This window comes from Phocoena sinus, chromosome 17 (assembly GCF_008692025.1).
Source record: "Phocoena sinus isolate mPhoSin1 chromosome 17, mPhoSin1.pri, whole genome shotgun sequence".
NCBI classification, from domain to species: domain Eukaryota; kingdom Metazoa; phylum Chordata; class Mammalia; order Artiodactyla; family Phocoenidae; genus Phocoena; species Phocoena sinus.
The window spans coordinates 4,790,339-4,801,744 of NC_045779.1; the positions used below are offsets into that span (position 1 = coordinate 4,790,339).

At 40.2% G+C, this 11,406-nt stretch overlaps 1 protein-coding gene across 2 annotated transcripts; it reads right to left on the reverse strand.

Annotated features, from left to right (window-relative positions):
- Nucleotides 1-3,888: 3,888 nt before the first annotated feature.
- On the reverse strand, nt 3,889-10,789 carry PLAG1 (PLAG1 zinc finger). Of its 2 annotated transcripts, none has more exons than XM_032609353.1 (2): nt 10,691-10,789; nt 3,889-7,228 (listed from the first exon to the last, which is right to left on the reverse strand). In XM_032609353.1, the coding sequence occupies exon 2, from the start codon at nt 7,222-7,224 to the stop codon at nt 5,971-5,973; it is 1,254 nt and encodes a 417-aa protein (XP_032465244.1). In that variant the 5' UTR covers nt 7,225-7,228; nt 10,691-10,789; the 3' UTR covers nt 3,889-5,970. The 2 variants fall into 2 exon arrangements, with proteins under 2 accessions (XP_032465244.1, XP_032465243.1); XM_032609352.1 differs by lacking the exon at nt 10,691-10,789 and adding an exon at nt 7,756-7,997.
- Nucleotides 10,790-11,406: the final 617 nt, after the last annotated feature.

Sequence of the window (11,406 nt, forward strand, 5' to 3'; positions counted from 1 at the left end):
CAAAAAAAAATTCTACCGTTGGTTCCTGGCCAGACTATTAACTGAATTTTCAGAACTAATGTCTCTCTTTCGAAGCTGCATGACTGTTTGATGAATTTTAGATGAAATTGTGTGCTCATCATTTTGGTCCAGATGAATAGTCAAGGGAGGCTTTTCAGCAAAATTTTAGACAAGTAGCCCAAAGGGAACTTCTAAAAAGATAATTTACAGGCAGGACTGACAGACAATAAGGGCTAAAGGAATGCTGAATGCCAGCTTTATCTCAGGTGAACAAGAAACATGATCAATTTATACATCCCTACAGCCTTTGGGGGGTTTTTGAATTCTCACCTGGATTAAAGTTTTGATGCATGATGTTTTGACTTTTTTATTTACAGTTTCTGTCCTTCCTTTAAAGGTACAAAAGTTATAAAACAAAAGAAACCCTAGAATGTTACGTTTCATTTCAGCAACCAAGTATTGTCCTAGAGGCAGCTATTAGAATCTTGTATTTATCGAATGAGAAAATATTTAAAATTCAAAGGGAAAAAATGTGATACCAAATAGAAATTTATCATCTATTAAAATTTCAGGAAGATCTACATTATCTAAAGCCATTCTATAATTTTTATTCATATATTTTGTGGAGTTCACATATCTTTTTCTTACAGCAAACATAACACTGTAGGCCACAAGAAGCGGCAGCACTCTTGTTTAATTAGCAGCAAATTAATATTTTATATCTGGGTAACTGGACAATAAATAGCTGCCCCTTTGGGTGTGGATGTTTAAAATGTAGTTATCACTGCAGCTTCATAATGTGACTGCTAATTTACAGAGCTTATACACACACAAAAAATACGATCTTTGTCTATATTTTATACAAATACAACAGTAGTTTGTGAATACATTTTAAGTACATGATATACACGATAAGCCACTTGATTTCCCATATCACAGAAGAGCGATTTTAAATGCAATAAAAATATACAAAATTCAGCCTGGAATGCAGAGTTTTTCTTTTCTATTTTGACTCAAAACTTTATCATCAGAACATTTTTAGAGTACTAGTCCAAACACTTTTTCCGTCAGCTAAAAATACAATCTCAGCAGTCCAGCTTATGTTCAGGCATGATGCAATCCATTTCCGCATGGATTCCCAGTTTTCGTTAAATTCAAAGGGCTGTTAGTAACATACAGCATGTTCTTCACGCCACACCATATCGTAAAGCCCACGTTTCGTTCTGAGTTACAGTCACCTCGTGGACAAAGCTGGGTTTTGTTCTGGTAACATCTGCACGTCCGAGATTTCCTTTTGCAAGTGTACATGAATACGTTGTTGTGGGTGGTGTTAAAGTCTTGTTAAAGACAAATGAAGTCACAGTATAAAAATATATTGTACACCTTTACGCCTAATGCAGTCCTTTTTTTCCTATGGATAAAAAAACACGACTGAATGAGACAGAGAAGTTTGTAGCACCATGAAGAGTTGTATCCCAAGTTACATTAGCAGCATATGATCCAACAGAATATTGAAGGAGTGCTTCTGAGAAGATACACATTCATTCTGGTTCATCTGTACCACTGAAGCTTATACAATGAAGTGTTTTATACATTAGCAATAGTTCTGTTATTTCTAAGCTAGATAACTTATCAAAAGACACTGCCTTCCATCCTCAGAGGGCTGACAACGTTCGCGAAGGGCCTGGGGGGTGATCTGAGCGTGGCTTTACCATTGTGGGTGGGATCATCTCGACTTAGATGATCAGAAAGGAGCTCTGTATGGGTTTTTAGCACAGAACTACACAACACAACTTACGTGGCTCTATGGGATCACGACAGACTATCTGTGTGGTAGACAGCTGCGGACGCAGTATGAGAAAAATAAGACAAGGTCAACGTAGGCACTCACTTCTCAGAGATAACAGTCTGCCACTGCTAATGAAGAATACTCAGTATCTGAAAGATCTCCTCCAACGCCACGTGGATCTCAGTAGGCTAGAAGCAACTTGGGTGAACTGGTATTTTTTTTTTTTTTTAATTTACATACTGGGAAGACAGTGTGTTTTGAGACACGTAAACCTTGTAAAAAAATAAACCATCGTAAAACCTTATGAAAAGACACACACTGATCCTGTGCAACATGGCAAATTGATAAGAAAACACTGTAAAAATGTACCTGTTTAAAATACCATCTACCATTTTTGAACACAAAGCATTATATATCAAAGGCCTACATATATATCATCTAATGGCACTTGGAACAAATTATAATAAGTCTTAAAATAAAAGGCATAACCTATAAGAAAGTTTCTGTAAAGGTTTAGATTCGTCTTGAAAGTGCTATATCTTGTAATATGTGTAGTATAGAGGTTGACCAAGCTCTATTTTGTAAAAAAATATTGGCCTATATATGTGTATTGCTTTCTAGATGAACGATCCTGAAAATATGTACTCTTTAACATTCATTATTAGCTTCATAAAGCAATCAGCTCTGGCTCATGTTTCAGTCAGTATATGGTTTTCAAAAACCGCTACTGTCCAAATTAACACAATATGTCACTATATTCCACAAGTGACTAAGAATAGTAAAAGCACAAGCAACGAATAGGCAAAAATACACAGCTTGGAAGAAACACGAAATGAAATGAAAAAGCTGCACAAAGAGTAGTGCATGGTCAGCCAGGACAACGTTCTGAAAAATGGAACCTGCTCGTAGGATTTTAAGATGCATGTCGTAACAGTGACCAACAGCTGAAAAGATGGTATTTGCGTCCATCGGTGGAGAATATTGCTTACGGTGTCAAGATCCTTCCACGCTCATGCTTTCTGTGTCTGGTGATCTAATTTGTACAAACACACGGAAGGTCAAACTGAATGAGGTTCAATATCTTGTCTGAGGTCCAAATTCTAAACTGAAATATTTTTACTTAATGATAATCCCTTTTTTTTTTTTTAAAAAACCAAGCAAAGGCACTACTAGAAATTCCAGGGATGATGATTCTGGCCACCGGAGAATGAAAACAGCATTGGCAGCAATTATTTTTAATCACATCCAGTTGACATAAAAATGTGTCATTTTTTTTTTTTTTTTTTTTAGAAAAAAAAAAAAAAAAAGAGCCAGTTCGGTGTTACAGCCTTGTCAGACCATTGTGCAATTAAAATAAATGAGTCAGCCTCATGTTTAATATAGATTCTCTCAAAAGGGGTTTAGTGACCGCTACGGTCAATTTAAAAAACAAATTAGCTGAATTCCCTCTTACTTGGAAGTGTTATTTCAAGTCTGTGGGGCAGCAACAGGCAAAGGGGTGTACATATGAAAATATGAGTCCACAATTTTAGCACTGGTGCCCTGGAAGATATGCCTCCACGTATTTGAATTCCACGCAGGGCGAGAATTAGGCTAAAAATATATATACCTATGTGGCGCCATTCCCCATTTCCAAAATGCTTTATTTAATAAATCATGGTACTCCCTTTTTAATTTTTTTTTAATTAGCAGTGAAATACAGCCTACTAAGGCCAACGTCTCAGTTCGTCATTCTGACTTCTCTTTAAGCAAATTTTAGACAAAATAAAGCAGTGCTTCCACACTTGTATTTGTGATTTCTATTTAAAAATAGGTTTTCTATTTATTTGTGCTCTGTCACCGGATTTCTTTCTCCTTTTTTTTTTTTCCAATGGTGATTAAAGCAATATTGAACACTAATCATTCAACTAGTGATTTAAGTAAGCAATCTGTTTCATAGAAACTAAAGGAGGCGGAAATAAAGCAGAGCTAAACGCCTACTTTCAGAGCAAATATTCTCCTAATCAAAAGCTTAGGAGCAGTTTGAAAAATTTTAAAATGCATTTCCTTATTAACATATATAATTTTAATGCCTTTGGAACACACTTTTTTTTAATAAAATGTAACTTTTAATAATAAAATTTAAATACATACGTATAAAAACTACTGCTCCTAGGATTAAAAACAAACAAACAAACAAACATAGGAGCATGATAAAATAACAGGAGCCCAAGCTCCTTAAGAGCCACTTTGATTCTATGAAGTGCGACGTGTGTGTACATACATATAATATATATAGTGAAACCCCCATTTACATTATTACAATTTACATTTCTCCACAAATTATACTACTCCCCAATATTTTAAATAGTGTATTCTATTCAGTAATCCGCACTCATTTTTAGGAATTCTTGGTAAACATCGAAATCTGTAGTGATAATTGGCCCTATAAAAGGGAAAAGAAGCTTCCACATAGGGCAGATGAGTGCTCAGAAATATTTTCCTCTCTCTTTTTTTTAAAGAGATATATACTCTTCTATAAACCCTCCCTCCTCATACCCACCCCAACAGACAGGGTCCCCAAATAAGGTGTTAACAAGTGCTTATTCGATATGTTTCTTAGGTTGATGCCCCAACTGATTATTAGCAAAACAGAATAATAATGCGACCTTTGAGAACATACGCTGGTTGCCTAACATGAAGAAAGCCCATGGTAACTGTTGTATTCGTTGAACACAATGTTCTCGATTGTTCTTTTCACAATCACTAAGAGAGCGCTTGTTTTGCTTTACTTTTCTCCCTCCCTCTACAAATTCAACTCATTTGCAACGTTCCTCCTATTTCCCAGGGACGTGTAAAAGTGGGGTTTTACTGTATATATTTTTAGTCGCTTAAGACTTTGTGGTCATTCCTCAAATAGTTTTCGAATGCATTTAACATTGAAGTCTCCGTCCAAAAATAGCAAGGAAAGATGAATTAACACTGAATAAGAAAGATGCCATGGGAGCAGGGCTGTTGTTTTGTTTTCTGTTTCTGGTGCTTAGGGACCACGAACTGCCTCAGATTCAGCAAGAAGTGACATAAGCGATGTGCTTTGACTTGACTCCTAAGGGATCTCGTTTCCACCCTGGCGACAGGGGACGCGATCCCCAGACAAGTTCCCAGGCAGAGCTGCAGGTCTCTCATCCGTCTCCCTGCCTAGGGTCTCTCACCCTAGAAGCGGAGACACGTCCCCTCCGCCCCCCTCCCCCCCATCCCCTGCCGGGATAAACACACCTGTGTTCCCCAGCGGCTCTGGACTCTGGACCGACTGTACAATGACAATCCAAGGAAAACTGCTGGCTGTGCTTCACCTACCCTCTGGCCATGTAAGGTGGAAAAGACGAAAGAGATCCATCCAGAGACTGACTGAAGACTCTGACGCCATACACTATTAGTGTGAATCGAACGAAAAGAGAGCAAGAAGTATAAAACGTGGCAAACATCCTGTGTACTAAATTAAGGCCAACTCTTAAGTAACGTGGAATGCCGTGTCACCTTACTAGGGGTCTCCTTTTGCTACAGATACTGGTGCTTTGTGTTTCGGTTTCGTTTTCCTTATACGTGCATAATAAAGACGGCAAACGTTTGAGCCAGACGATAGCAAGTCTTCAAAATATACTGACCTGAAATTATGGTCTATCTAAGAAACGTATGTCATGTCCCCAGACTGGATTCTTAATTCATTTGAAGCTTTTGATTATTAATCCATTTAGAGGCTAGTAGAAATTTTACAACTCTCGGGTCATTCATATACATTTTAGAAAATTTAACTCTCTTGCAAAATTTTTTAATGAGCCAAATGTCAAAAGGTAGAGCCATTGTTATTGGACAAAAAATGAAAAATTTAAGATCTAGCAGTAATTGGAACACGGGGTTGGTAAGACTTTACTACTAATAATGGCTTTCCTGTATGAGAAATCATCTTAAATTGTGACAGTTGGCAGTGAGTCAGGACAAAATACCCAGGTAAACATAACTGAACACAAATGGTCCCCAAGCTCATTTAAAAAGCTAGTTTCTATTTTATACTGGCTTAATGAAAACTGGTACTATACAGAAGCAGAAATTTGTATACTGTCTGCAAGTAGGCACTAAAATAAAAATGGTCACCTAAGGCAGGGCTACACACACACTGCTGTACCGGAGCCGCATCGTGGAACCTACTGAAAAGCTTGGTGGAAACGTGGCAGCGTCGTGCTTGTGCTTAAACTACTGGTGAAAGCTGCTGACAGCGAGTGCAGAGAGCCCAGGCCTATGGTGCCGGCAGGATCCGGAAGTTCCTGGGTTTGTGGCGGGAGCTGAGCCACAGAAGAATGTGCCTCCTCCTGCGGAGAGCTCACCCCAAGGCTCCCCACCGATATGGGGTTATAGGGGGGACCGCTTAATGGTATGAAATTAAACAGCTGAGAAAAGTCCAACGCTGCTGTGTTCAGGGGCTCGCTGATAGAAATCGAGCTTTTGGACAGGGAGAGGTCCCCCGTGCCGTCATCCAGCGACCCGATCTGCGGCTCCAACGCTAGTTTAGACGACGAGGCTTGAGAGTCCTGGGAGGAGGGGGGCACGCTGCCTTGCAGTTCCATCAGGTAGCTCTCGATCTCCCCCTTCAGCGGCTGTTCCTTTTCGGGGATGGAAATGGCGTATGAGGTAGAACTGAACGGGTATTTGAAAGAAAGGTGGTGAGAGGGGTGGACAGCATCCATGTCTATTGGGCACGTCATGCCCAAAGGCAGGGTTGTGATCATCTGGTGGGCAGATCCCGAGCTCTGCATGGACTGGAACGGAGTGTTGTAGAGGTTCAGCTGCAGCGTGTTTGTGAACGGCTTCGACAACAGTTCGCTGGAAGGCAAGGACATCACCGGGAGGAGCTCGTCCTTGATGGGCACGGAGACGTTGCAGGTAAAGGGATCCAGGAAGTCCACGGGCTCCGTCTTGACCTTCCGGAGTTCCTGGTTGTGACTCTTCTTCATGTGCCGTGTCAGGTGGTCCTTGCGCCCGAACCTCTGTGCGCAGTACTGGCAGAGGAAGTCCTTCCTTCCCGTGTGCACCACCATGTGTCTGCGCACGTCTTTGCGTGTGTAGAAGCGGCGGTCGCAGTGCTCGCACTGGTGTTTCTTCTCCTTCACGCCCCCCGACGACTTGCCCGCGTGGGACTTCAGGTGCTCCAGCAGCACGCCCGTGCTCTCGAACGTCTGCAGGCAGACCTTGCAGGTGAGGTCGCCGCTCGTGGCCGCGTGCAAGGCCAGGTGCCGCTTGAACCCGAGCTTGGTGTTGTAGTTCTTGCCACACTCTTCGCACGTGAACGTCTCTTTGTTGGGGTCGTGTGTGTGCAGGTGATTCTTCAGGTGGTCCTTCCGGTGAAACATTTTCTCACAGTAATTACACTTGTGGGTTTTCTCGGGAGAGTGCGTGGCCATGTGCCTTGAACACAGACATATTCTGTCAGCATCACGACAAAAACCGCCCGACCTCACTGTTCAAACGGAAGCTAAGCTGCTAGGCTAACCCAGAACTTCCCTCGGCTCGGACACTCTTTTAACTTAATACGCATCTGCTACGAGGGTAGTTAGTTACCACACCTAAACACTGCAGAGCTGGAGCCATCTAAGTCGCCACTTTAGTTTTCACTGGTTTTTAGCGATTACAAACGTTAACGAGCAAGGCTGAATATACTCACGTTAATGTCCACACCCTTTTCTTGCAATTTCTTTTTTGTACAAACGGAAATTCTACTCTCATTAAGCATTGCATTAAAAAAAAAAATCCAAAAACACTAACACATAAAAGTCTGTGACTCAGAATGCTAAAACTAGCCAACGTCTAATCTACTTAACATTTCTCTCTGCAAATCAGCGGAAAGATGTGGATACAAATATATACGTTTACAATGGCTTCAAATGGCCAACATAATAGAAAATAGAATCTGAAAGACAAATAGAGTTTAATACCTTTGTAATTTGTACTTAGAAACAAAGGCTTTCGTGCAGTCTTGTTGTATGCACTTGTAGGGCCTCTCTCCTGTGTGAGAGTAGGAGTGGACCTTTAATTTCTCAACACTGTTAAAGGCCTTGTCACACAGTTGGCAAGGAAAGTTTTTTCTTGGTTTGGTTTCACCACGCTTACGTTTCCCTGAAGGGACTTTCTGGGTATCTCTTACTTCTGACAAATCACCAGGAATGACAGTGGCCATCGCAGCCTAAACCAGGCCTTCTTGTTGGACACTTGGGAACTGCCCAACTCCACTAAATGATTTAGCTTTAGGTGGCTTCTCAAGTTTCATGTGGTCGTAAAAGAAAGCAAAAAGGGACTGGAAAAAAAAAAATAAGAAACAACTAGTTTGTAACTAGATTTAATTTTTAAAAGTTTTATTTGCTATGTGATGCTTTTGAATTAAAAAAAAAAAGAAACCATAAAATGGATTCAGCTGGTCTAATGTAATATCTGTAGGCTTCTTTATATTTGTCAAAACACATATTAACGCATTGCTCAGAATGAACCGTTCACAGATCCCCTGAAATCCCACCTGACAAACGTCGTACTCAGGGAAGCAGTCAGGAACTCTCGGGAAGCATCAAGACATGACACTAAAAGTGGCATTATTAAAGCTTCACTTTTTACAAGGGACTAGAGAACATAAATCTCGCTAAGAACATAAAAATGTTTCCGCAAGTATTTTAATGTCTAAAAATCATTTGTGCAATAATTTGTGCAAGCCAGGTCTAGTCACGCTCTGTGTTATAGGAAAATATAGATTAGCAGCCGAAAACTCTTTCAGGCACCTTGTGAACCATTTAGTCCAGGGAAGGAGTCCTCAAGGCACAGACACCAGAGGCCTGAAAGAGTTGAACGCATCGCCCAAATTGAAAATTGATTCTTTATACCAGTGTCATCACACACAGAGGGATTTCTGAGTCAAGAGCAGAAATGACTTGTCTTCGTAACAAACATGCATTCTTGAAATGGTAAAACCTTTTGGTGTTACATTAGATGAGGATCAGGGTTCCCTGTCTCTTGGGTGGAAGCAATGATTTGGCTGAAGTAATTTTCCCCATCGTTTTTCACATCACAGAAAATGATGCTGTCCTTTGGGCACCCGAGGTGAGCGGCAGAGCCAGAGCTGGGGGACCAGAGTCTCTGACACACCTGTGACCCGTGTGAGTGTGAGCACACCAGTGGGCCTCGTGGCTTAGAGCACGATACCTGTGCAGGGATGCATCAGTGTAGAGGTGTGTCAGGTTGTGAAAGGTGTGTCAGAGTTTCAATTCATTATCGGTGCTGTGAGAAGGAAGGAGATGTATATGTTGTATGGCAGAGAGTATGTCTACCTAGACAAAAACTTAAATTGACTGAAACCTTTGAAAATTTGTGGACAAGAGATAGGAAATTTTATCAACTGTATTTCTCAGGGGAAGAAACCAACTCCCCAAAGATCCAATTGATATAAACAAGTTAAATGGTTCCTCAAGGTTCGTGAATGCTAGTTTTTAGCAAGGTATTTATTTATTTATTTATTATTATTTTTTTTTTAAGGTATTTATTTTTAAGAGACACAGAAATAATACCAGCAACCTCTTTGAAAAAGATCGGATTTTAAATTGAAAATTGGCATGTGGCTAAATGACTGTCATCAACTGCTAATCAATTGGAATTCTCATCCTATTATATATTCAGAAAACAATGAAAACCAATTTCTTTGTTTCACTCGTGTTTTGGCATCAGACTGACACTTGCCCTCGCGAGCTAGATGGATGATCTGACTTTTGCAGATTCCAGTTATCCTTTTGCAGGAGCTCCAAATTTAACCTACATTTTTGTAAAATTAAGTGTACATTACAACAGATCCTATTGCATTTTAATGTAGAGGCTATCATTAAACAGGCAAAATATAGCAATTATCCACTCATTTGATTAAAGTGTACAGCATATGGGTAAATTAATTGGTGTCTGGCTCACACAGCCTTTCTTCTTCAGTAGGTAGATACAGGCAAGGCCTTGCTACACGCTGTTCAAATTGCCTACGTCTCCTTTGCAGTTTAAAACTGACATTAACACAATGAATGCAGCTGACGTTACTACTGCTAACACAGTATGTTCCCTCTGCTTTTAGATTTTTCTGCATCTCAAGGACTTGTTCTTTTCCTGTTATATTTTCATTCAAGAGACAGCTTCTCTGCCTCTCTCAGAAATACCTATACAGCTATTCTGCTGTACCCAGTAATGACACCGTAAACTGGTATAAAGCGTTCTGCCAAAGCAGGAAAAAGGAATAATTTTGACTCTCTTATTTCCTAACGTGATGCTTTTGTGCACCTATTTAGAACACTGTGGGAAATAAGCTGATAAATGTTTCAACTGTAAAATCAACGTGGAATGCGAAGTATCTAAATCCCTGTATACGGCTAATATGTGAAAATATTTCAAAGACTGGTCGTATTTTGCCATGATTGTGTTATGAGACCCAACCATAATTGGGCAGAGAATTGCAGTTGAGAAAAATAACAACTTCTAAGTTATTGAAAAGAATGTACTAAAAGTGCGCCAGGAAACGACGAGCGTTTGGTCATGTGAAAATCGGTGATCCTCAATATGGAGTAACAAGTGAATTCTGCTACCTTTGGACGTACAGACTGAGCAATGAAGAATTGCAGATTTCAAATATTACACTTTTCTAAGACCAGCTGAAATTGTTTCATGGCTAACAATATCTTTTATCTCAATATAGTACAAAACTCAAATTACTTATAGGCGCATTTAAGAACTACAGGATAAACATAAAGTTGCGAGCTCAACATCGAATAAAAATCCAAATTCATAATATTCATAGCAATCAAATACTTTAAAGATACGTGCATAAAACTAGAGCGATTTCTGTTCAATGCATACCTGATGACAGATGGAAAAAGCGTCAGACCTTGATCTTAGCCAGTTCCATTGACTCTTCGTGGAAGAGAGCGGAATCCAGTCCTTCCCATTTTGGCCAATCTATGAAACAAAAAATAAGAATGGACTACACTCTAAACGGAACCAGTCCGCAAGTGATGGAAAATACAGGATCAAAGGATGGCAATTTCATGACACATGCTTTCATTCCGTACTCTGCTGAAGAGTCATGCATTAATTTTCACCAATTGCAAATCTTTATTAGTTCAAAGCACATTTACATGACCAAATTAAGGCAGAAACAAAAAGTAAAACAGTATTACCGAGATAAATGGCATTTGGTGATGCTGAATGACTCCCCACTTCTTTCCCAAATTCAATTTAATTTTTTAAGCCTAACTCGCCTACTGAGAGAAATGGATGTTAGGGTTACTATTTGTAAACCAAACGGATCAAGTTTTCGTTAAGCTAAATAATATTCGGGAAGAGACAAGCGCAGTTCTCTCCCGGGGAGAGCACACCTGTAGCCTGACAGCAGCCAGCAGGCTCCAGAGGACAGCACCTCCCAGGCTCACACGGCACGCGACGGTGCAACGTGGGCTTCTCTGGGCTACACCTGTGTTACCTGCGATACCCGCCAATTTATTTCTCAGAATGCTGCAAGCGCTGCTGAAATGTAGCAATAACTCTGTGCTCCTTAGATTTCAAAAGCATGCAAG